General features: G+C 39.9%; 5 protein-coding genes across 5 annotated transcripts; 3 read left to right on the top strand and 2 right to left on the bottom strand.

Moving 5' to 3' along the window:
- Positions 1-274: 274 nt before the first annotated feature.
- Positions 275-1,438, top strand: txnl4b (thioredoxin-like 4B). The gene is made up of 3 exons (XM_080500591.1): positions 275-430; positions 510-661; positions 768-1,438. Exons 1-3 carry the CDS (start codon positions 299-301, stop codon positions 931-933), a joined length of 450 nt encoding a protein of 149 aa, XP_080356717.1. The 5' UTR covers positions 275-298; the 3' UTR covers positions 934-1,438.
- A 622-nt stretch (positions 1,439-2,060) lies between these two features.
- On the bottom strand, positions 2,061-4,371 carry LOC308131258 (tyrosinase-like; the record flags this gene model as incomplete). The annotated part of the gene is made up of 6 exons (XM_080497922.1): positions 2,061-2,117; positions 2,459-2,560; positions 2,681-2,870; positions 3,027-3,168; positions 3,340-3,532; positions 3,637-4,371. 6 exons carry the CDS (start codon positions 4,369-4,371, stop codon positions 2,061-2,063), a joined length of 1,419 nt encoding a protein of 472 aa, XP_080354048.1.
- Positions 4,372-5,266: 895 nt separating this feature from the next.
- Positions 5,267-8,027, top strand: mrpl16 (mitochondrial ribosomal protein L16). The gene is made up of 5 exons (XM_080494603.1): positions 5,267-5,466; positions 6,671-6,745; positions 6,929-7,077; positions 7,368-7,661; positions 7,753-8,027. Exons 1-5 carry the CDS (start codon positions 5,397-5,399, stop codon positions 7,942-7,944), a joined length of 780 nt encoding a protein of 259 aa, XP_080350729.1. The 5' UTR covers positions 5,267-5,396; the 3' UTR covers positions 7,945-8,027.
- Positions 8,028-9,842: 1,815 nt separating this feature from the next.
- Positions 9,843-14,294, top strand: cenpq (centromere protein Q; the record flags this gene model as incomplete). The annotated part of the gene is made up of 7 exons (XM_080497907.1): positions 9,843-9,941; positions 10,013-10,076; positions 10,635-10,746; positions 12,731-12,860; positions 13,049-13,168; positions 13,682-13,756; positions 14,151-14,294. The coding sequence occupies 7 exons, from the start codon at positions 9,843-9,845 to the stop codon at positions 14,292-14,294; spliced, it is 744 nt and encodes a 247-aa protein (XP_080354033.1).
- Positions 14,295-16,071: 1,777 nt separating this feature from the next.
- LOC308131241 (C5a anaphylatoxin chemotactic receptor 1) lies at positions 16,072-17,706 on the bottom strand (the record flags this gene model as incomplete). The annotated part of the gene is made up of 2 exons (XM_080497897.1): positions 16,072-17,007; positions 17,596-17,706. The coding sequence occupies 2 exons, from the start codon at positions 17,704-17,706 to the stop codon at positions 16,072-16,074; spliced, it is 1,047 nt and encodes a 348-aa protein (XP_080354023.1).
- Positions 17,707-24,848: the final 7,142 nt, after the last annotated feature.

The following is a 24,848-nucleotide window of genomic DNA, read 5'->3' as shown; positions in this document are numbered from 1 at the left end:
AGACGTCAAAACTCACGGAAGGTCACGTTGTTATGCAGTGTTACAGTATAACACGTCGTACAGGAAACGCCAAAGGAACAAAGACTAGAAACATTGTCATCAAATATTACGAAAGAAACAAAACTATTTGAATCAAAAGAAGGTTTATAAATATTTTTTTGTAAATCATGGCTGTATATGTATATATTTGTTGAAGTATTTTTAGGAAGGCTGATTTTGGGGAGTTTCCAGTCGGACATGTTATGTGCGGACACACCGGCGTGTTTTCCTCCTCGTAGGGAAGCGGACTTCTTCTAAAATGAGTTTATTTTTGCCCAAATTAACCTGCAAAAAAGACATAGATGAGGTTATCAAAGGGGTGGCAGAGAAAGTGGTAGTCCTGAGGTTTGGCAGAGACGAAGATTCCGTTTGTCTGCAGCTCGATGAGATTGTAAGTCCATGCAAATGATGTTTAACGAATGTTTCCCCGCGTTGTCTTTACTTGAATTCTCTTATGTGTTTTCTCCCAGCTGTCAAAAACTGCTCACGACTTGAGTAACATGGCGTCAATCTACATCGTCGATGTGGATAAAGCGCCAATTTACACAAGATACTTTGACATCAGCTACATCCCCTCCACTGTCTTCTTCTTCAACGGGCAGCACATGAAAGTGGATTACGGGTGAGTGAGTTCATTCACCATCAAAACTGGCTTCAAAACAGTCTACAGAGGTCTCGAAATTAAAATCCGAGAGTTAAAGACAAATCATACATTCTCTGTTTTCCAGCTCTCCAGATCACACTAAGTTTGTTGGCAGCTTCAAGACCAAGCAAGATTTCATGGATCTGATCGAGGTCATATACAGAGGAGCCATGCGGGGGAAAATGATCGTGCAAAGTCCAATAGATCGACAGAATATTCCCAAATATGATCTCCTTTATCACGGGATCTAGAATTACAAGAAAATCTGTGTGACTTCCAAAAAGTGGCTTGCAGAAGTCGCGTTTACATGAATTGGCTGTGCAAATACATTAGTATCTCAGATTGTGAAATAACTAACTGTTGTTGCTGAGGTGGCTAAATGACAAAGAAAATGTGCTCAAATCGACCTCAGGGACTTGTATATTTCACTCGGTCTTGATAAAGACTATATACAACGAAATTACTTTTAAGAGTTTGTTGTTAGATCATTTTACAGTGTGAAATGTACACTTGTGCATCAGTATTACATTGGTGCTAAATTAGAAGCTTGTTACGTTTTGAATGTTTGTTAAGGCTTCAAAAATCTGATTAATCTACAGTTATTTAAAGTTTTTACAATTTGTCTTTCCTTCATATCCTCCATATTGCACATACCTAATAGAAAAGATGTGAGGCTCATTTATTGACATGCAGCAACCTTACTCTTGTTTATGCTTAAGAAAATATTGAGTGACTTTTTCAATGTTTCCCATGGAAAACAGCTAAGATGTGTAATTTATTGTAAAGGCTTTGTTGTTCTAATAAACATGAATACCTAATGTTTTGTGTAAGACTCCGTAGTGAATAATTTAGGTTGCAGTGGTGGATTATGTGATGAGTTTTGTTTTTATTCATGAATGTTATGTTTATTGGGAGACTTTAAATGCACAGTGTGAATGAGAGTGAAGGTTATTATCTCTGATTACCAACAGTCCCGACCAGAGGTGGCTGGGTGATGTATTGATTTGTTAATTTATTTCAGCAGTGGAATTGGATGTTCTCTGAATGTCAAAGGTAGCAGGTGAGTCAAGTCACAGCAGTCGCACGACAATATGCAAGTTACGAAATGACATCAATTCTAAACACGGAAAACTTTTTTTTTTTAATACAATTTATTGTAACCACGGATCACCACCTTCACAATAATCATTACCTCAAATAATTGTCATGAAGAGCTGATTTATTGCAGGGATGCATTCAGCATATTAAGATGTGTGTTGGAAGAACATATTCTCATCATTCCACGGTTTATGCTCATATAAAATGTTTTCATGTTGGCTTCAGAGTCACTCATGCTCTGATGCTCATTGTCTTTGAATCTCAAGTCGATTTTCTCCGTTTACATCCCAGTCTCCGCTGTCTGTTCTCCATGCTGGTGAGGGTCCAGGCGTGGCATCTTGACAATGAACCACATTACAAACACTGTCACCGTGCCCGCTCTTTTCTTTTATCCACACCGCGTACAAAGCGTTGGACCTGTAGTCAAACTGTTTTGAAAACAAAAGCATTCTGGTAAATTATAGACAATACGATGCAGCTCGTTTTCATTACAGTCCATACCCATGCTACTGAACAACAATAAATGAGATGTCTTACCTCTGATTGTTTCTCCTCTATCCCACCATCTCTCTTTGTTTTCCCTAATAGGAGATGAAGTGATTTGACATTGACATATATTTACATTTCATATGTGACTTTTTCCCCTCTCTTTATATCATGATTGTTAATAATACTTACTTTTGCATTTAACAGCAGCTGCAACAGCAACACAGAGCAAAGCGACACTGAAGACACCCAGAACAGGCCACTGCCACTGGACTCCTCTGTCTGCAGGGCTCTCTAAAAATCCAAAAGATTAGAGCTTACCTGATAAATAACACAGTTGCTCATACAATCATGCACTGAATTTGTTTTAGTAATGCCAATACCTTCAACCTGTCTTGTGTTATTGTTTCTCACTCCAGAGTGATGGAGACTATGCTCCCTGTAGTTGTAACCCAGACTCTGTGTGTCTCTGCCCCAGTAGTAGTTGTTGCTACGAAGAGGAAAGAATGGGGCCATGTAGGCCTGCGCTCTCTGTGCTGGGTGAACTTCATCATCGTCGGGATAGGCTGCTTCACTGTGGTCCTGCATCCACTTCTCGGCAAGCCTGACACCCATTGACAAAGCACATTGAACACAGTGAGCTCAAGTACTCTCTAATTAATGGTATCGGAAGCCATGATGTGTGGGATTCTTGAATAGAGCCAAGGCAGTGAATCATAGTAGTTTGAAAACATTCTTTGACGGCATTGGTGGAACTCACTTGTCAACGTAGCTGTGGTGTAGCATGAATATGGGGTCATTGGCTGCTGTTGGGACCAGAGACATGGTACCATTGAGGTATCTGTGAACTAGGTTGTGCATAGAGCTGTTCAGTCGTCGAGAGTCATTTGGAATTTCGAAACCTGGAAGTACAGATAGAAAATGTCTGTTACATTCAGGAACTACCGTCCACTGTTTTAACTTACACTATTCTATTGACTGCTTAGGTCTTTAAAACTCCTTCATCCAAAAAGGACAAATTGTCCCACTGAAGTGAATACTATCATGTATTAGTAGTCAGACATTTCTTCCACCTTCTAGCTTGCTTCTGAAGCTGTTTTTTGACGTCATGTCAAATGGACGTGTGTCAAACAGCTGTGTTGCCATTGTGTCTTCAACATCAATTGTAGTTGGGAGTGTTTTAAACACTGGATCTTTCCCAGGGTTGCGGATCAGGTGTGCAGGTTCAGAGGTATCGGTGTTGATGCAGATTATGCCGAGATTTTCCTGAAATGGGCAAATGGTCTGTGGTAGAAGAAACAGGAAATAGGCATTAGTTCAAAGAAAGGTGCACTCCAAAAATGTAGAAAGCCGTAAGAATGACATCTAACCTTCCACTTTGAGAAAGGGGAAGCACTATCTATGCGTCCGTCTGGGCCGACTCCTCCAAAGTACTTGTTGGTACAAATGTTGCAGTGGTTGGTTCTGGTCCAGTCCCAATATGGGATGAAGAAATCTTGGTTTCCAGTGAGTTCCCTGATCTCTCTTTCAATAAATAGCAGAAACACTCGATGCCAGAACACAAAAGCAGGACCCCGGTGTGCAGCATTATTTGCAGAACCAGCATAGCTTTTAGCCGAATAGTAATGCATCCATACATACAAATCGTAGACACTTGTGTTGTGAAAAACATAGTTCCCATCCACTGTTGTATCGTTGCTTGTCAGGATCATATAACGGCTGCTCTGAGTGTGTTTAGCCAGGTGCAGGGTTGACAAAAGGGTTTCCCTCTCAGAATCAGTCATATCTGTGATCTCTTTCCTCTCCACGTGGTGCCTCTGTAGACATTGGGGTCCTCTCCAGCCTGGCAGGCACTGACCACAGTCAAATCCATCATAGTTCCCCCAGCACGTACACACTGAATCGTAAAAAGCTCGAGGCCAGTTCACCCTGTAGTCCACTGGTTTTGGGAGATCTCTTGCAGGATGAGGTGCACAGACTCCTCTTCCTGAGCTGAAGCCACATGGGGACCCATTCCAGAAGGGGCAACACGTGCGGGTCTGAAGAGCCTCCACTGTTGTACAGGGACGTGGAAACTGGGCATCCACTTCTTTGAGAGTTACCATATATAGCAGAAAGGCCAGCAAAAACCATTTGAATAATACACTCATAGTGCAACGGATTATGGCACTCCTATAGATCCATAAAAATTCTGGAGGATACCACAAACTCCATACCATCTCGCTGGGAGCTTCATTTTAAAGGGTCATTACGTAAAGACTCTTAGACTTTGACATTGAGGTTTCAATGTGTAAACAAATGTCACATTGGCAATCAGTCAGTTCTCCAACAGTACAGTTCTATGGTCTCTTACACAAGACCGTGCATTACATAATTAAGCATATCATGAACTGAACTGTTTTCCAATTTTATGGTTAATTTTTAAAGGGAATTTAAACTGAAGGGTACAACAGCTGTGTCAAGGTTAGGTCTTTGGCATGGTTTTCAGTGACTGTTTGCTGAGGTGCACAAACAGAAAGAGAGATATGGAAAAAGGAAGAAACATATGTTATTGATCCAGCGTGTATTTGAACGCACAATGTTCTTGCTGCAATGCAAGAGTGTTAACCACCACTATCATCAAATCATTCTGTTATTTCAAAAAAAAAAAAAAAAGAAAACTGCATTAGTAAAAAGCTGTCTCACAATGTCAACACCCATCAATTTATTCAATGAAATACAATAATTTTGTTATTTACTATTCCTAAAAAGAAACATGTTATGTTATGATTGTAGAAACAAATGATTTTTTCTTTATTACGTTTTATTGTTTGTTTGTTTTTTGTTGTTTTGTTTTTTTAACTTTTGCGGTATTCTCGGTGCCAATTCTTATAAAATAGACAAAAACTAAAACGATATGAATTCAGTGAGCGGCTTTATTTTAGTTTTATTTCTTGCGTTGCTCATATTTTAGTCGCTCGTAGCGGAAACACTTCCGGTTCAGGCGGAAGTATACAGTAATGGAAGCGACCTTGTCGGGCGTGTGTTGTCTATGACAGTGTAAATTACTCGTTAAAATGTGTATATTAGTATTGTATTAGGATCTCACGACGTTAAAGTTTGTTTTGTATAGATTCTGTGTGTCAGCATCATGATGTCCCTGCTGAAGGCTTCTGTGGGCGGACTGACCGGGATGTGCAGAGTCTCCGGTCGCCAACAAGGTAACATCCAGCGCTCGTGCTGTGACTTAATTTACCCGGAAGAGAGATGTTTTATCCATGAACACAATCTCCCCTGTTATCTGTGAAAAAGTGACATGCATTGCTTTTCTGCATGCATGCCAAAAACAATGACCGTTTATAATATGCAACACGTACAGTTTGAGACCTAAAGCACGACTGCATAACAACGTTGATAATACCAATAGTAGTAGTAGTAATAATAATGTAGCCTCAATGAAAGATCTGCCGAATTTTGTTTTTAACAAGTCCATACATTGACACATATGTTCGTAAAAGATGGGAAAGGAGAGACTGAAGACGCCAAGTGGCAAGACCAGTTTTCGCAAGACTGTCAAAAGTACATGAACACTGTTATGGGTCAATTATTTAAAATGAGATCTGTGGGTTATGGCATGATATGGGTTTAAAATGTGTCTGAAAAAGATATATTTCTTCCTTGGTCTCTGCAGGAAGTTTTGATTGTATTCACATGTCTAATTCGTTATGGTTGCTGTGATTAAATGATGTTTAAGGAATAGAGTTTTTCACATACCATCAGATTTGTTTGAATGAACGTTTAATTGTGCAATACCTTAGAGTAAAACGTGTTTTATTTAAGAGTAGACACATCAGAGTTTTTTCAGTATATGATTATGTTGAAGTAGAAGTTTCATTCTTTGGCATTATTTACACAATTCCAACAATCCTCCACAAGCAGTACTTATTTCAGTGTGCGATGAAACTATTCGTTCATGTTGTCTGTTATTGTCAGGAACCATTCGTTAGTTTCAGAGGAATAAAAGAAAATTGAGGGCTGAGTCTAGATGCATTCACAGAAAGGGCATTGCTTTCGGCATTGCTAAAATGACAAATCAGTTCAAAAATGTTCAAATGCATTTACATATTGAGCTGCTGTGTTTAAGTGTGAAATATGCTTCAAATTAAAATCGCTGTCTTAATAGCAATGGTGGGACTATGTTACGTGGGACTAAATTATATTTGTTGGTTTACATTTGAGATTTAAAAAACAAAACCGTTAAACTGATTTTCTCTTGATGCTATTATGCCTTTGCAGAAATCTCCATACCTGAATAAAACTGTGTAGAACAATGAATGGAAAAAAAAACTTGTGCTAAAATGAGCCGCCTGCTGTTTTTCCATCTTTATTCATTTTTTTTTTTTTTTTTTTTTGTATTCTCCTCAGGACCTTTGCACAGTCACTTGAAAGTCCTCACTGCAGGACTGAAATTGTCAAGTGAAATCCCCCCTGACTTCAGTGGTGAATTCTCATTTTCTATGACTTTTAATGCAATTTATATTCCAGTTGTAAGATGTCAACTTACAATTACCAAGAACTCCATGTAGTTTCTCTCTCTCTCTTTTGTTTTAACCAAATAAGGATATAATATTGATTTTAGGCGAAGCAGTTGTTTACTGCCTGTGCTTGTTTTCACCCAATAAGATGTGGAGATGCCGGAGAAAGTCAAGCTGAAGTTTCTGAGCAAGGTGCCCAACTTAACTAAGGCAGTAAAAGAGCCAAAGAAATTGCGTGACATCAGAGGCCCGGCCCCAGGGGAGACCACCTTCAAGAGTGGACAGTACGGGATTCTGGTGAGTGCAATTATTTTCTGCAGAGAAAGTTGTGTAGAAATATAGGATCCTTGTACCATCAGTATATATATTTGTCTCTTATATTCTTGTGACTATTACATCATACACAGACGCAAGTAATACAACAAAATTGCAAAGTGCAAGCTCTGTGAGTTACATGTGAACCGTTGTTAATAAAACAGACGATTCACTGTAAATGATGGAGCTCGATTTTAAAAGAACGACGGGGTGAATCTTGTGTTTCACAGTCAAAGTGAGGTTCTTTCTTTTGTGCGCTCCTTGATGCTCAGGCCATGGGAGGCGGCTATGTCCACTGGGGTCACATTGAGATGATCCGCCTAACGATCAATCGCAAGATGGATCCACGGACAACGTTTGCCGAGTGGGGCATTAACGCCCCGTACAAGCCCATCACGCGTAAAGGTCTGGGTCAGCGCATGGGAGGAGGAAAGGGGGCCATCGACCACTACGTGACACCCGTCCGAAGCGGCCAACTCGTCGTGGAGGTCGGAGGGAAGGTGGAGCTCGGTGAGGTGGAGCACATTTTGACTGAAGTGGCTAAAAAGCTTCCCTTCCGCGCTAAGGTGAGATTGCTGATTCACTGGACGCTTCTTCAATCCACCCCGAAGCCAGAGTATTTATTTTACCAATGATTCCTTTGTATCTATTGTTCAGGTGGTGAGTAGAGAGAGCCTTGAAGACATGAAGAAGAAAGAGATTGAAATGAAGCAGAACAATCAAAACCCCTGGACGTTTAAGCAGATTGCTCGAGCCAACATGTTGGGAATCAGGAAGGTGCTCAGTCCTTTCGACCTGCACTATCATGGACGCTACACGGGCAAATTTCAGATACCAGGTCGGGTGTGATCTTCCTGAAAGAGTGAGCTTCCATTCGCACTTGGAATATTTTTCAGTAGTTTTATGTTCAAGTTTTTTTCCCCCATTTTTATTGAAAGACTTGTTTTTTTTCTGTTAATAAATAAATTACTTTATGGTTTTCAGTTTCACACTTTGGCTTGTCATTACCTGATAAACTAACTTGCTGTTTTGTCAAATTAGCAGAAAGTACAAAGCAGAAAGTGTGAGTTATCGTGAACAAATTAAAACAAAATGACTAATATTTAATTATTTAACAGTCTGTTGAATGATAAAACTCGTGCAGCTGCAAATCATATATTTGATTTTTTTTTTTTTTCTACTGCTTTGATGAGTTCCTGGGTAAAAGGAGGCGTGCATATGAAACAAACATATACCGGTATATATCTACTGGGAGCAAAAATGCAATCCAAAATGAATTTATGATTCCAAATAATCTCGTAACAAATGGAGTCCATATTTGTTTCACAATAACAAAAATGTAATATATGGAGTTAATAATAAGGCACAGCCACTTGAAAATATAAATTTAAACTCAAATAGATTTTTTTTCAGATAATTTCTTTATTAAAAAGTTAAAAACAACTGTTCAACACTCATCTATCGGTCTATCGCTGCCACATCCAGTTCAGTGTTACTGGGGTCAATCGCTACTAACGGCAAAGTCGGTACAATCACACACTCTCATTCATACCTACAGGCAATTGATCAGTTCTTTGTGCAACTCCAGGATTAACATGCAAACTTCATATGGTTCAGGCTGAACTTAAACACCTGAGCTTCTTGATAGGAGGCAGGGTGATGAATAACCACTACTGTGCAGATCAGGTCAAGATTTCTTAACAGGATAGGAACAATTTAAAGCAAAGCAAATTGCTGTACCGCCTTTGGCAATCAGAGACAACAGTTGGTTCCTAAAATGTCTACATGGAACAGATGTTAATTGAGCCCTGATGTTTGGCTTACAGGCAGCATTTGAGTTGAACATACTGTGACTATTGCCAATTTTACTCATGAATCATTTAATTCATATATTTGATTTATATCAATACATATGTATACCGATATTATTATAGCTATGTTAAGCTCCTTCAAAGCTGTAAAACAATATATAGTGTATGCATGCATGTATGTGAAGAGTTGTTCAACAGTACTGTATCTCAATTTGTGCAAGCATGTATTTATGTGTCTGGAACAACATTTGTGAGTTGGAGTGTATGCAGATTTGTATCTGTGTTTTAACTATTGTCAAAACAATAATACAGATTAGAACATTAGACATTTACAAGTTCTTCCAGACATGCATCCGCTTTACACATGCAAAATTGTTTATGCACATGCAATAGTGCTTACATCTACTTTTTGTGCGGATTCACAAATCTAAGTTTGCAATTATACATCATTAGATATATAAAAATACTATTCACATTCACATACTGTATAGTATATATGCACAGTTCACACAATGTGTATACATCAGGTGTCCAACAATCATCCAGAAGGCTCAATGTTCTGCATGTTTTGTCTCTTCCCTGATAATTAATCATTAGATTGAAGTTGATTTAAGTTCTTCAGGGCTGAACCCCACGTATACGCTGTATTTATGCGATGTGTGACGACCGTGTGGCTGCCTGACAGTCCTCACTCAGGGTGAAAATCGTCCCATATAGCGCATGCGCACTGTGGGCTGACTCGTTCAAAAATGGCACCGCGAATAAGGGAGGCGAGCCGCTGACACGAAACACGTTTACTTCAGTTTAACTCGGCACAATCTAGTTGTAACAGTTTATATAGTGTTAATTTCTACATCCAAGCGGCTGCTGTTGTTGTTTTTGTGTTTCGGTAATTGACGCTGTAGTCGAGTCGCGCCTCGCCTGCATCGTACAGACATGAAGCCAGCTCGAGGCTCCGAGCGCGCGGCTTCAAATACACCTCAGCAGAAAAACAAGGCAAAAACTGCAAAGAAACAAACGGCAACAAAGAGTCCGGTAAGAGCCCGTAAGCTCGTCACTTTTGTGTTTTATTTGCGGCTTTTACTCACGTTGACTTTGCACTGCAGGACCTGACGTCCAGTGAACAGAAAGACGAAGAAGTGGTGCGGAAAGCGCCTCACAAGAGGAAAGGTTGTTTTTCCACTAAATCTGCTCATTTTGCATCAATATAAACAGGAACACCTGGTGTTATTTCATTTATTTTGATTAAACTTTGAACACGATTTAAAAACATCCATATAAAACAAAAAAAAGAGCCAATAGTCCCCAATTATTGAATATAGATAGTAATTATAGTATAGCTTGAATCACCCCAGTTAAATAATCTAGTCTTTAGAATCTTAATGGGGGAAAAAAAACTTAATTTGTACATTTGTACAGTAGGTTGCTTTTATAAGAGTTGCCCAAAATGCCATCTAAATGAGCCTGGCATGGACTCTCCAGTGAATAATATCCAGTAATCAATACTTATTGATTCAGTGTGCATTGTCCCCCCCCCCCCCCCCCCATAAATACTAGTTTTGCTCAATGGGTAGAAGCAAAAGTACAAAAACGACATTTCCAGTTTGGTCAAATGTCACACTCAGACATACAATTTTGCATAACCTTCCACTTGTACTCTTTAAATGGTCATTTCATTTGTCTGGTTTGATTATTAATATGTGTACCTCGTCCTCCTGATCCTGATAGCTATTGGCGGCTCGTCTTCAGATATAAACGAAGCCAAAGTTAAGGCCAACTGGAAGCCGATGTCCAGCGCCTCCATCAGTGTCCTGGAGAACATAATGGACTTATCGATACTGTGAGTTCACCGTCTTGAGTTGCATGTGCATGAGGTCTGAACCAGGTTGAAGCTTCATTCCTGTTGGCATCGAGTTAAGGATGTAATGAAACTCTTCCTCATAGAGTTTGGATCATTTCTACATAGAGCAACATATATTAACGTCTCCCAAAGGTGTTCGTTGGTTCAATAGGTGATGACTGTGCAGCCCATTTTACTACAATAAGGTCTCTACCAAATTATACTTAGTCTCTAATGAATTAGTTGTAAAATAAAGGCTATATTTGTGTTTGTTTATCTATTTGATAGAAAGGTTTGTGACGTTCAGTACCCTACTGAGAGTAGATACAGCTGACAGAGTCCACTGTGGTCATAAAATGATGGACATAGACGACAACAACGCTCACGGTCAAGTTAGTATAGGATAGGATTGGTGGGATCAACTCAGTGTTTAACAGTTATTGTATCTGAAGATTGTATATTTTAACGCTGTTGTGATCAGCATCATTCAATGCATAATCTGTTACAGAGCAACTCTTTCCTCGAGATCCACAGCAAAGAAAGGGCAGCAGGAACATCTCAACATCGTCAAACACAGGTGAGCTGCTTGTCTGACACTTTCACATGAATCAATTACATAGAGCGTTTTTCTAATAGTTTCATACAACACTAATCCTTTTAATTGCAAATTGTTGATAAGAATCGGCCGATTTTCTTCACATTACACAGCATCCAGTAATTCTATTTTATAGTTTATGCATCATGCGTGACGACATGATTGACCGGTGGTGCCAACGGGAAATGTGCCGCCCAAACGACACAATGCAGACACAGCATGAGAACTCTAAACTCGTTTTTGATCCGCTCCGAAGTGAATTCCCATCTCTAATCGCTTAGCATATCGTTGCTCAGTGTGTTATTTACACTTGCACAATTAAAAACAATCCAACAGAACTAAAACAATAATGAAATGATAGAAATGGTAACACTTGGTCAATGAAAAGAAAGTGGTAAATAAATGAGAGAAATAGAAAGTCTTTTTTTGGGGGGTCCAGTGCATAAATTATTGTGAAGAAATAAGAAGTTTAATAAGAAGTAAAAACACATTTTAATTTTCAACTAACTTTCCACAAAGTTTCTTAAAGATAAAGGTCCACCTGTTCAGAGAGATTTAGAGATTCATTGACAATCAATGTGTAAGATAAATAATACATTAACACACTAAAGGGAACAATTGAGTGTTAAAAATATTTGCAGGTATTTTATGCATTGGGGATCATTTGGATTTGTGGAACATTTGGTATGAACACGCAGATTATTCTTTTGGCAACAGAATATTTATTTTGTTTATTTGTACAGCTGGTTGATGTAAAAATGGACGTAATTCAGACGAATATGTGACTGTGTGTGCATGTGACATATTTCCAGTTAAAGTAGAGAGATTCGCATCAAATTATTGCCCAATGTTAGTTCAGAAGAACATGACTGCAGTACCAGGCGTGCTGCTGCAGGTAGGTTCACACTTCCTGTGGCAAAAAAGAAAGATGATTAAAAGTATTACAGTGTGCAGAGGCACGGAATTCCATTCCTTCACATTATTATTCAAGAAAATAGGAAAAACAGTTCAAAATTCTACTGAGGAAATATCTTGTGATGATATTTAGTGAACTGTGTTAATTAAATGGAGAGTATTATTAGGATCATTGTTGGAGAAATATAAGCAAATGTAAGTTCGCCATTATAGTAAAATTTGTTGTTTGCTTATATTAATACAACATATTAAGATACCATGTGCAGCCTGGCCATCGGAGGTTTATATTACCTCTACATGCAAATGGTGATGTGACTATGTGACAGGAGTTCACTGGGCTTGTGAAGGATTCCGGGAAGAGGAGCTGGAGATCTGAATGAATGAAATAACATACTATATCGCTCTCTCTTTAATTAAAAACTAATATTTCTGATCCAATATACAAATATTTGCCCTGCAATCTTTTCCTTTTAGGTTTCTCGATGCATGCAAACAGCTCCAGGTTCCTGTGCAGAAACGTAAAGCCTTGCAGGATTCACATTCCCGCCACCAGGAGGAGAGGGAGAAGACTGTGGTTGGAAAGAAAACTCTGAGCACCCTGGAGGTGAGAATCACTGTGGTTTCAGCTTCAGCCGGACTCCGTTACGTTCATGGTATTGGTTTTCAAACTGTGATCCATTGGATCACTTCCTGCCGTTTTGTCACTGAACTTTCAGTATTGGGGGGGGGAAATACTACAAATGTCAGCACGGTAAAGGAAATCAGGTTTGTGCATGTTTGATGTCTTTCCAGAAAGACTTGAGTGCTGTGGTCAGCACTCTGGAGGGGATGGAAGAGCAGACGGTGTCTTTACAGCACCAGTGCAGCATGTTGAGAAACCAAGTAGAAGAGGAGGAGGAAAAAGCCAGACAGGTGCGAAACTATTGTGCTCGCATGCAAAACCGAAGATGTTTCAGTCGTACACCATCGTCCTTTGGGAGCCTCCGAAATGAACCATGACAACTTATCCTGGCCTGTTTAACAGTCATTCACTCGGAATCAAACACGCTCAGTCAAGTCGATTTGATCTGACATTTGACACAAGTAACATTTTACGAGCTACAAATGAGACTTTATTCAATTTGGCGTCACTCCTGCAGGTTTCAGAGTTGAGACGAGCCACAAAACAGACATCATGGTTTGCATTTCTCCACACAAATAAGAGGCTGTTTGAGCTAAGTGGAGACATTTCGCTGATGCAGTTGTCCAACGTGTTGAGATGTGGCATCATCTTGGACCTGGCCGAACGTCTTCTTAAAAACATGAATGTACAACATGTTTGTTTTTTTTTTTTTAACTCCCCTTAATTAGACATGAAACTCCATTTAAAATTATTTTCACTATGACCCTTTTTCTTTTTTACCCCCCCCCCCCTAATGTTGACAGATTTTAGAGCTAACGGAGCAGGATGTTCTCAACCTCCCTCTTCACCCTTCAAAGAAAGATGAAACAACACTAGAGGTGAGCTTAAGCGGTGCACAAAACACATTTACACAATTTGTAACGTCTACTGGACTGTGTTACATAACGCTTGTTTTCTGTTATGGACATTCAGGTTGTTGCATCAGTTTTTTTGCGTGTTTTTTTTTTTTTTTTTGTGAATAACATGTCTCGGTTTTCACTTCCTCTACTATGCAACAGGAAAGTCTTAACATGTTCTCTGTGGTGCAACTTTGTAGAGGGGAAAAAAAACCCCTCTCTTTTGTAACGTGCTGACAGAACTTGACGTTTTCTATCCCGTGTTGTCTCGATTGATCTAATCAACTGCAGAGAAGGTCGTGTTTTTGTTGCGGCCAAACGTTCTACGAATCACTGTCAAAACACTCCGCGTTGACACCTCTTTCCTCCTTCTTAGACGCGCATGAGACAGATAATGTCGGACAGAGAGTGTGAGACCACCGCCAAGAAGCTGGCTGAAATCCTGCAGACACCAGAGATTACCCAGAATGCTCAGGCGCTGCTTCAACAGGCACACAAATATGCGGACCAGCTCTTTTAATGATTGAATTTTCATGACTTTCAAGTCGCACCTGGTTTAGAGAGAACCTCGCCGACGTAACATTTGCTGTTTTAATCCATTGTTGCGGTTTTGTTTTGTTTTTTAAAGGAAACCGTTCAGATCTTTTTTATTTGTGGTTTGGAGTTCTGCTGCATGGGGCAACATGTCTTTTGTCTAAATATCACTTCCACTTGACTTTGTGGTTGATTTCTGCTGACATGCAGTGAACCGCTGCCCGGTCTGCATCCTGTTGCACCTTTTGTTGCCCTCAATGTTTTAATTTTTCATTTCACTGCTGCCTTTTTTAAAAAAATCTGTAGCCTCAAACAAATGTAACCTATTAAAGTATTTCACAGTAAACAAGACAAATGTTGTCTTGTGCAGGAATATAAACAAACTAAAAATATATCAGACAAATCTCATGCAAAATTCGAATCTGGGGTTAGTGATATAATTTTATTGACAGTTTATCTTTATGAGAGGCTCTGCAGTGTTTTAGCAGCAACAGTGAATCGCTGAATAAAGTTCAAGGGTGTGTTACATTTGCTTCGTTACTCATCGTTGGGTTATTAACAAGCGCTAGATAAATAATCAGATAAATTCAGACCTGCCTCAATCTGTTAATCCTTTTCCTGGGTTCACCAGATAGGAGTATCACTGCCAGTCCGGGAACTCGGCCAGACTGAGACGGCGCCCGCGTGCTCAATGGTGCGTTGTCATGGAGGAATCCATGCAACAAAGGATTGCCTGGAGGCAGGACTACTGGCATCTGTAGGCTGTTGCATCAGCTTTGGTTGGTTTTTCATTAGCAGTGTGTTTCCTACCTGTGAGCCACTGGACAAGACGATTCATGAATTCATTTTTTTGACCAATTATGACCCTGCCTTCAGCGTGCCCAAACAGAAGCAGGTTGTTGTCTTTAGCTGACAGCCGCGATTCACCGTTGAATTACTGTTGCACTTATAAGAGCCGTCAAATTAAAAAGTCCATTCATGAAACAAAAATGTGTGTTGAGTAATAATAAGAATGTGCTTGGCCACATGAAAGTGTTATTCTGACCCACAAAAGGAAAGTGTAAAATGCAAATAAATATAAGATTTACAATCGATATCAACCTATATTTGTTCCTGGATGGCAAATGGACAAGTTGTCACGTTAGAGATAAGACGTTTCATATTTGATGAAAATATTACAGTAGTTGGGATTGTTTGCTGCAATGCATAAAGTTAATATGGAGCAACAATAGGCTGGTATTATTTATGTCCTTAATATATTGGAGTATTTCAATTGGTAATTAGTACGAGTGTTGTGTCCTCAATTAGATTCCACAACTTGGCTCAGTTTAAACGATTACTATCTGAACTTTCATTGGACTCACACCACATCAAAAGTTGATTTTCATGCATTCTATCCGCGGTATATTTCCAGTTTTACATGCACACCGACAGCCTGTGATCCCAATCAGACAGACCTCCTTGACTGATCTCCCATAGATACAAAGAATACTTACTGTCACGTTAACCTTTTTACTTACTATATTACCATAAACTCAGTCAATTTTATAAAAAAAAAAAAAGTATACATTTGTACAAATAGAAAAAAATCAAAGACAGTTACTGTTTTGTACAACTTTAACCCAGTTTTAATATAATCTGTATTTGTATTTACAATGTTCATATTTCTGTACATGTGGTGAGATCACCGAAGAGAGTAATGCTTTATGAATGTGGAGTGAAATGTCACTATTTATAAAAAAAAAAAAAAGTTGACCCAACTCCTATATTTGTGAGTTCTTGATTGATTTTCTTCGGATGGACTCGAAGGACTCGTTGTAGAAAAGTCGCTCGATGGACGAGACGATTGAAGCTTTGATGGCGCGGCCGAGGCCTCGGGCAGCGAACACGTACAGCACGGGGTTAAGTGCACTTTTGATGTACACCATGTAGAGTGAGATGTATTTGCCATAGGTCGCCGACTTGAAGAGTGTCGGGTTTCCACGGACCAGGGCCAGCAGGAACCGACAGACAAAATAAGGCACCCAGCAGGTGAGGAAGAAGAGCATGGTGAAAAAGAGCACGTGGTACATCCTGGTCATCCTGCGGCCAAATGAAGGGCTGGAAGACGACGTAGGAGTCGGGGGGGACACTTGCTTAATGGAGAATAAAACCGCCAGGTTGCTTCCCAGGAACACCAGCAGAGGGAGGATAAACCCAGCGATGGTTTCTGTAACAAATAACCCCATGTTTAACTTCCCGCTCTCCTCGCAGTGAAGCGTCCCGTTTCTCTCCGTCAGCACGGCAAAGTAGAGGTAGGGGGCCGAGAGGATTGTGGCGACCAGCCACAAGAGGCCGCAGGCCAGGGGAACCGCCCAGGTGGGCCTCCTCAGTCGGGCCCAGACAGGCTTCAGGAGACACAGGCATCTCTCCAGGGCCACGGCGCAGAGGAGGAAGGCGGAGGCGTACAGTCCCAGGCCTCGCAGGAATATGATGAGGTGGCAGAGGACGCGGCCGAACGGCCAGCTATAGTTCTGGATGATGTAGCCCAGCATGAGGGGGGTCCGCAGGAGCAGCATCAGGTCAGCCACGGCCAAGTTGAGCACGTAGACGCGGAAACTGCTGGCGGCCCGCGTCTCCTCGTTGCTTCCCCTGCGCATCAGGCGGCGACTGCGTAGTCCGAGGACCCAGACCACCAGTCCATTCAGAGCAACCCCCACCTCGAGGAACAAAGAGAAGCAGCCAACGGTTTTACTTTCTTCTAATGTTCTCCTGCCGATCCTTAGAAGTGAAAGTTGGCTCCATGCGCTGACAAGGACACCCACTCACCAGCGCCTTTAAAGCTTACAAAGCAACACTGTACTTCATTTGTTTTGGACGGTCTCCAAGTTATCCCCCCCCCCCAAAAAGGCCTAATACATAAACCCTGCAAGTAGCAGGATCAAACGCACAAAGTATGAAGTCCTAATGAGAGTGCTTTGAAGGATTTTGCAGCCTTTATACCCAGCTTTGCTCTTTTATTTCTCTGTTTGCAGTCTTTCAGTGAAGGAACCTGATTGTTCATCTTATCTGAATGGAAAATATTACTTCTTAAAATGGTGTACTCAGTGTTTAACAAGATCAGGGTAGTGGCTAATGTGGTTTATGTGGACACTTATGTTGGAACATGCTCTAAGCTCATCCCTGCACCTTTAAGCAAAGTTTAAACACCCCCCCCCCAAAAAAAAAAAAAAAAAACAGTGAATCCCAGCATCCGCTATAGACCCCATCCTGCAGCCCCAGTGATGCGGCCACAGAGGATTTCTCACCAAGAAGATGAGCAGTGTTACTGTGATTTGGATTCCTCTGGAGGCGTCTGTCTGCCAGGAGCCGCTGGAGGTGGACACCAGCTGGTTCACCGCTACGTTTGATCCATTCATCGCTGCCACGGAGGGGATGTCAAGCTGGAGGTGAGCTGAAAAGCAACACGCACAGGCTTCATTCCACCCATATTATGCACTGGCTCCTCATACTCACACCTTTAACCTGAGATTTTCCACCAGAAATAGGCAGTGCCGTTACAAACCGAGATGCCTGGTTATATGAATATGGATTTCATATGTCCCGATTGCTTAAAAACTGAGACAAACCGATGTCCACATCGCACAGCAACATGACACCATAGACTTCCTTCCTTATAGATGTTCAATTTTGCATTACTGAAAACTCTTCTGTGCCATATTTCACATCGCAAAGACAAATCTGTTGATGGTTTATCCCATAAAAGTCAGTGTTGTGTTGCCGTTTGTGTCTAATCTCAGCAACACGCGTGAGGACATTTCCATCAAGTTGTTTGTTTACATAATGACCTTTGTAAAGCTTTGGAAAAAAACAAAACCCTTATGATTGTGCCACCAACAAATGTGAGCATAGGAGAGTGTTTTTGTCCTTTGTAATAAAGCACACAGTTTTGTTTGTCAGATGATGGAGTAGCAGTAATGATTAAAGAGAAAGGAATCTGTTATTGCTCCCTGCAGCCATCACAGTCCCGGGGTCCTGCCTGAGTGTACGTCTAGAACAGGCCTGTTGGTGTGCAGCTGCATGCAAAAACATTCCTGCGTTAATGAACACACCTCCTCTGGTGGAGAAGCACTGGCCTGTCTCGAAGTTTATTGATAGCATTCACAATTTACTGATTAAATACCGATAACTACCTAAAGTAAGTACCCGAAAAGTCTAGAAATCAGAATTTACAACCTGTCTTCAAGTTGCTGTTAGAAAATCTGTGTCATGTCACATGGACTCGACTCTTTTTAAAAAAGAAAGAAAAAAAGCTTCTTACCTGCTTTATTGGCCATGTGTGTGGATGAAATGGAACAGCAGATAAAGAAAGAGGGAGTGTCTAAACGCTGTTATAACTATAACCTCTCTCTCTCCCCCTCTCTCTCTCTCCCTCTCTCTCTCCCTCTCTCTCCCGTGTGATTGCAACACACCTTACAAGCTTGTCTTTATACAGCCGAGTCATAAGTTTGAATGACACAAATTAAATGTATCTTCAACTTTGCCACGTGACTAAACAGTGACTTCAAAACCATACAATTGCGAAATGAACAAAAACATACAAAGTACAAAGTCTCAAACTGATGCACATCCTCCTCATCAAAGTTAGTAAGAATTTAAAATATTATTCAGCTTTTTCATACAAGTGCAATGATCCCAGTTTGATTTTAGCCTTACAATGCTTTTGTCTTCTCTTTTTTTTTTTTTTTCTTATTTTTAAAAATTATTTTAAATTGGTTACATCTGAGACAAACACTTTAAACGAATATGCGCTTGCAGTCCTTGGACCAAGGATGTGGTATTATCACACCTTAAAATCAAGTAAACTTTTTTTTTTGTATGACATTTCCTGTTATTTCTTTCTCTCTGATTTCCTTTACAGCATATTCTAAAAAATGCAATCCTCCAAAATTGTGAAGATGCTATTAGTTTTGTGGTTTGAACTTTGGATCATAAATCACAGAAAAGTTTGACACATTGTTGCCCCAATGTTCCTTTTCTGCATGAAAGAAATCATCTGTAAATCATGACTAATGAGAGATAATAATACCAACGTCTCAATAATTACAGACGTTCACTGTATAATCAGCGTGGTGTTTTTTGCCCATTCAAATTTTTAGATCCTCGTTCTGGGAAAAATATCAGATAATTATTTTGAGGTCTTGCAAAATTACCTTCACGAATAGTTTCACAGCCTGTATGTTTCATGTTTGTTTGCACATATATTTGCACAATTGCACTTGCAAAAAAGAAAAAAGAAGAAAAAAAAATGACATGTCAGTATTTCAACACTGATGTTTCATAAGTTTTAGGGCAAACATACAAACTGAGGATATGTTGGATATCTTTCCAAGTTGAGATTGCATTTTTCTCTTGCGTATGCACAAGTTTCCTAAAAGTGCTCCTGTCTGTATATTTCAAGCCTTTTTGTTTTGGCCCTGTGATGGACTTACAACCTGTTCAGATTTTATCCTGCCTGTCACTCAGCCACCTGATGTACCCCTCAAAAACCTTGAAAAGTATCACAAAGCGCCAGGCTGAATGTTGAAGACATGAGATCATAAACTCCAGCTGACATGGACAACTTTTTACAAACCTCATGACATGTATTTCCTCAGCATGATCTAATTCTGATCCACAGAATTCCATGTTCCATGTTTGACATTCTCAGTCTTCAGGTACCATAGTAAAAGTTCAATGACGCTCATGTCAGATGACGCAAATTAAAAAGTGATCTCCCACTCAGCGGTCATCAGTCTTTATTGCCCTTTAACTATCTGTCCATCTGTCTATCTGTCTATCTTCTATACTTAATCTGCTGGGTCATGGGGAGCTGGAGCCGATCCCAGCTTACAACCTGGACAGGTCGCCTGTCCATCACAGCCCCTGTAATTAATCATTGGAAAATTGGGAAATACATTAAATGTGGATTCATCAATCAACTCATGAAAGAAAGCTTTTGCTCTAAAATATTTTGGATCCTTCAACCTACCACTGTTTGGTTCTACTTTCCGGCCTTATCACTTGTGGCTTCACAGTAATAGGAACCATATATTTTAAACTTGCCTGACTTTTTCGAAAAGATCCAAACCAATTGATTTGACATCAGTTTTACAAAATGTCTATCTTTTTTCCCCCTCAAAAAAAGATGAATACACACACACACGCACGCACACACACACACGCACACGCACGCGCGCACACACACACACACGCACAGCCCTCGCCTCTTTCTGCGAGCACGTGAACGTTGAGGAGCTGCAATAGCAGAGATTCACCAGTAGATGGCGGTGCTGCTCATTTGTTAAACAATAAAGTCTCATTTCCTCTCGTCGTATCTTTTCTATAGTATGAACGACTCGTCACACTTTATATTGAATTGGACAGTTTTTATTTCAGATATTTTGGGGGGATTCGTTGCAGATTCTGATCTATTTCAGAATTGTTTTGAGGACTAATTATTTTTGGAAATGAAGCCTTAATATAGTAGATATGTAATAGAATAGGGATTTTAAAATACGGCATTCTTTTTCATAATTTCGATTGTATTGGTTCTAATTTGAAGGAAGCACTACAAAATATGTTTCAATCTTTGTTTTCTTTTTTTTGCTTAAGTTAAAAATGGTTGCATTGGTAACCAGAATTAAGATCTGAGGCTAACCTGTATAGGAAGTTATTTCAGGTCAGCAGGATGAGACCTTACTCATATTTACTGCTTTTTATATCAAAAGGAAACCTAAGAAAATTTATTTTCTGGATTTACAGTACAATGATTTGATGAGTGGGCTACTTAGAAGACATAAGAATATGTATCAAATAAAATATGTCAGTGCAGACTTCACAGTATTTCTGTCCAGTTGCTTTGATTGATAGGAACAACATCTGCTATGCCAGAAATGCTTTCAATTTGATAAACCATAGTTAGTGCAGGAGGGGAACCCCCTGTCTTAAGTGGGGCTTCAGAAGAGGGGACTGTCCTGATTTCTTTTCACTTTTTGGCTCCTAATGTGTCAGAAAACCTATGAGTCATATCACCTGCAGAAACCCAGTGATGGCACTGCAGCAGTGCCATGTATGGCTGATGGACCATCTTCTAGTTCTCACTTGTAATACAGTAATACAAGATATAAAAGTAATACAGTAGTAAAACTGGATTCATGACTCTTTAGAGTGTCTCTGACTCCTCAATTCTTTGATCTCCACCTTAAAGGAATGAGGAGAGATGAGTCTGACCGTCCCAACAGAAAACCCTCAAAACACATTTGTAACAATAACTAAGTTGTAAATGTCTGTACCTGCTACTAGGCACACACATACAAACTCTGTCTGTTTGTCTATATTTCTGTTCAACACAACTTTTTTTTAAAGTTACTCCAAGTTTACTAATATACCAGTATGTCAAATTGTTGCGTGCTTTTGTTGATGTTGAAATTAATGTTAAGTTATCTTCCAAAACCCAGAAGATATATAGATTTCATTGTCTAATTTAACAATTATATATTACTCTGATTATAAAAGTTTTTATTTTTTATTTCGTATATAAATACAATTATTATTATGTGTACTTGGGAAAGCTGGACTTAAATTCAAATTGTGAAGTGTGAAACTTCATACTTTGAAATTTGTTTTTGACAGTCCTTCTGTGTCAATGCTGAGAGGAACAACAAGCATAAATATCTCTCAAAAAACACATTCACAGAAGGGTCCAACAATTATATATTTGACTGTCAACTTAGGGGTTTTTCCAAGTAATGTGGGGTCCAAACCCTAATGTCCCTATTGCAATTTCCACTTGTTATCACATGTGGCATTGTATGTGTGCCCCCTTCAGAAGTATTTATGTTGCATTGTCTTTGTGTCTGTTATGTTATTTTGTTCAATATATCTCGTTTCAATCCACATTATCCAATTCACTGCACAATGGCAGAGAGACGGAGAGATGCTCACACCTACAGGCAATACAAAGCTGCCATTCGGCTTTAATTCCATCGGTTATTTTTTTCACCATGAGTCTCGGAGGGAACAGGAGCACCCTAAGAAAACCTGCACACAGGGAGAACATGCAAACTTCCACACACAAAAGCACCCAGTCCAACTTGGACTTTAATCCAGGGACAATCTTGCAATGAAGCATTTGTGCTGATTGTTTTGTTTTGTTTGAATAAAAGCCATGAGATGTACGAAAATAATTCACAGTGAGTGTAAAAAAAAAAAAAGAAAGAGAAGTTTTGAAATTAGAAGTTCAGACAACTGGAATTTCCAGGTTTGTGGTTACATCAGTGTGACGTCACATATTAAAGATGAAAGCTTTGTGTTTATTTTCGGTGAAACTGATGTTTTTTTAATACCAACCCATTATTCAGATGAGACTATTAATCACACTTAAATATGAAATGAGCAGAGGAAGTGCCAATATATGCAACACACATTTGCCGTAACATCGTGATCTATTAGGGATTTTCTGAAACAGATGAACAAGTTGAGAAATGTGCAAGTATTTAAACGAGTTTGTGGAATTAAATCATAACCAACATTGGTCTTTCCACCACCGATGCTCACCCACACTTCCTTTAAACATGCTAATTTTAGACACGGGGGTTTTAATCGGGGAAATCAAGTGCCAGTATGTCACCGTTGAGAGACTAGGAATGAAAGACAGCTGTTATTATTTGTGAAGAAATCAACCACGTTAACTTTCTGTAATGTAAACAGTATGTATTTGAAAGTTGAAAATGTCTGTACTAGAGAAGAAAAAATGCTGCTCACTTTGTGGTTTGTCTGTAGTTAATGTCGAGCTTTGGGGTTGCACATGGTAAGACAGGATGACGGCATCAAGAGCTGGAAATGCTTTTTGATCATATCAGCTGTACGTCTGTCGGGTCTCTCATACATTTGCCCACGTATGACAGGAAAACAGGGTGGTGAGGCACTCATGCCCACGTGGAAACTAAACTCGAGTTCAACTGAGAGAGAAAAGAAAGTGTTTTCTATTTCATCCTAGTGAATAAACACAAACTCTAAACTTTCATTTCTGATTCGAAACGGTGGTCATTTTTGAAAAAGATTGAAAGTAGTTGAGGTTGAGTGGCTGATGAAAATGATCGAGGAAGATTTTACAGACACAATTTTATGTTTTGGATTTGACTGTGCTTTCCCTAAAAACCTAAATATGACACCAATTTCCCAACAAAGAGTCAGATACACTTTCTTTTGAAACATATATTTTCACACCATCTGAACATTTGATAATGCAAAAAGGAAACTTAATCTTCTCCAAACGGAAGGGGAAACTTTTAAACAAACTTTCTCCCTCGATTTGCATTCTGTAAGAAGTTGAAACAGAAAGAACCAGACTTTTGAAACGCATCGTGAATTTCCAGTCTGTGTAGAGGGGGTGCCCCCCTGCTGCATCTGCTTCTTCCCCCACCTCTTCATTGTACTTTCAACCTTTTCCCTTCAGCGACTACATCATCGATCTCTCTTGCTCACAGGAATGTCATGTACCGCACACGTCCTCTGGGTGAGGTGAAAGAAAAAAAAGGGGATTCATGTAGCACCATGTGCTGCAGACGGCGGGACAGACGATGATGTCGTCAAAGCAGGAGACGTCTCCGTGGGGTTTGGAGTAGTGAGAAAGTATAGTGGGGGGGGTGGGGGGTGGGGGGTGGGGGGGTTACCTGCCTTCTCGGAAGCAGAGGAGTGCCTTGGTTACCACAACACTGCGGTCAGTGAAATCCATGGCCGGTTTGTTGGTGACATCCGAGGTCTGTCACAAGGATCGTGTTACAGTGATTTAGTAAAAAGGGGGTCTCGTTCAAAACCCCCACCGGCGACACTCCTATAACCGACAAACAGAAATCCTATTCATTTCACGACCCTGCACAGCCTGCACAGTCATAGCAGTCGGTTGTCGTACAGCCAGCTTGATAAGAAATGGATGCTCAATATCTTTATGACTAAAGTTGTGATTGCAGTATGAAACCATTTCCAGCTCAATTGTCAGGTATATGAAGTGATTACAGGCATGAGGGGTGGCTGTGGCTCAGTTGTAGAGAGCTTTGTCTTCCAAACCCAAAAGCTGGCCCAGTTGGTTTGATTCCCTAACTCACTGTGTCCCTGTATCTTGACCAAGACATGAATGCCAATCCAGATTAAGTCCATTATATGCCGGTTGATACCACAGGTGTATGAATGTATGCTTGATGGGTGAATGTGACCATGTGCCATGTAATCGATCAGACTATTGAAGAAAATGGACTATTTCACATTTTCACAAAACGTTTTATAACATCACAACAAACCACTTTTTTCAGGTACAAAATCAAGCACAATACTGCAAAACAATCCAATACTCCTTGAGCACCAACGCAAAGTTAACACTTCAAGATTTGAATCAAAATGTTATCCTTTTTTATTTTAATACAAATTTTATTGAATTTATTTGTATATCTCAGACAAACTGTTTCAAAAATCAGTTGCTCCAGACAACTGTATCTCTGATTTTTCATGTTGTGCATATCGT

The sequence above is a fragment of the Blennius ocellaris genome (genome assembly GCF_963422515.1).
Source record: "Blennius ocellaris genome assembly, chromosome: 1".
Taxonomy (NCBI): Eukaryota; Metazoa; Chordata; class Actinopteri; order Blenniiformes; family Blenniidae; genus Blennius; species Blennius ocellaris.
The sequence above is the reverse complement of the archived record's forward strand: the minus strand, read 5'-3'. Positions and strand labels throughout refer to the sequence as shown.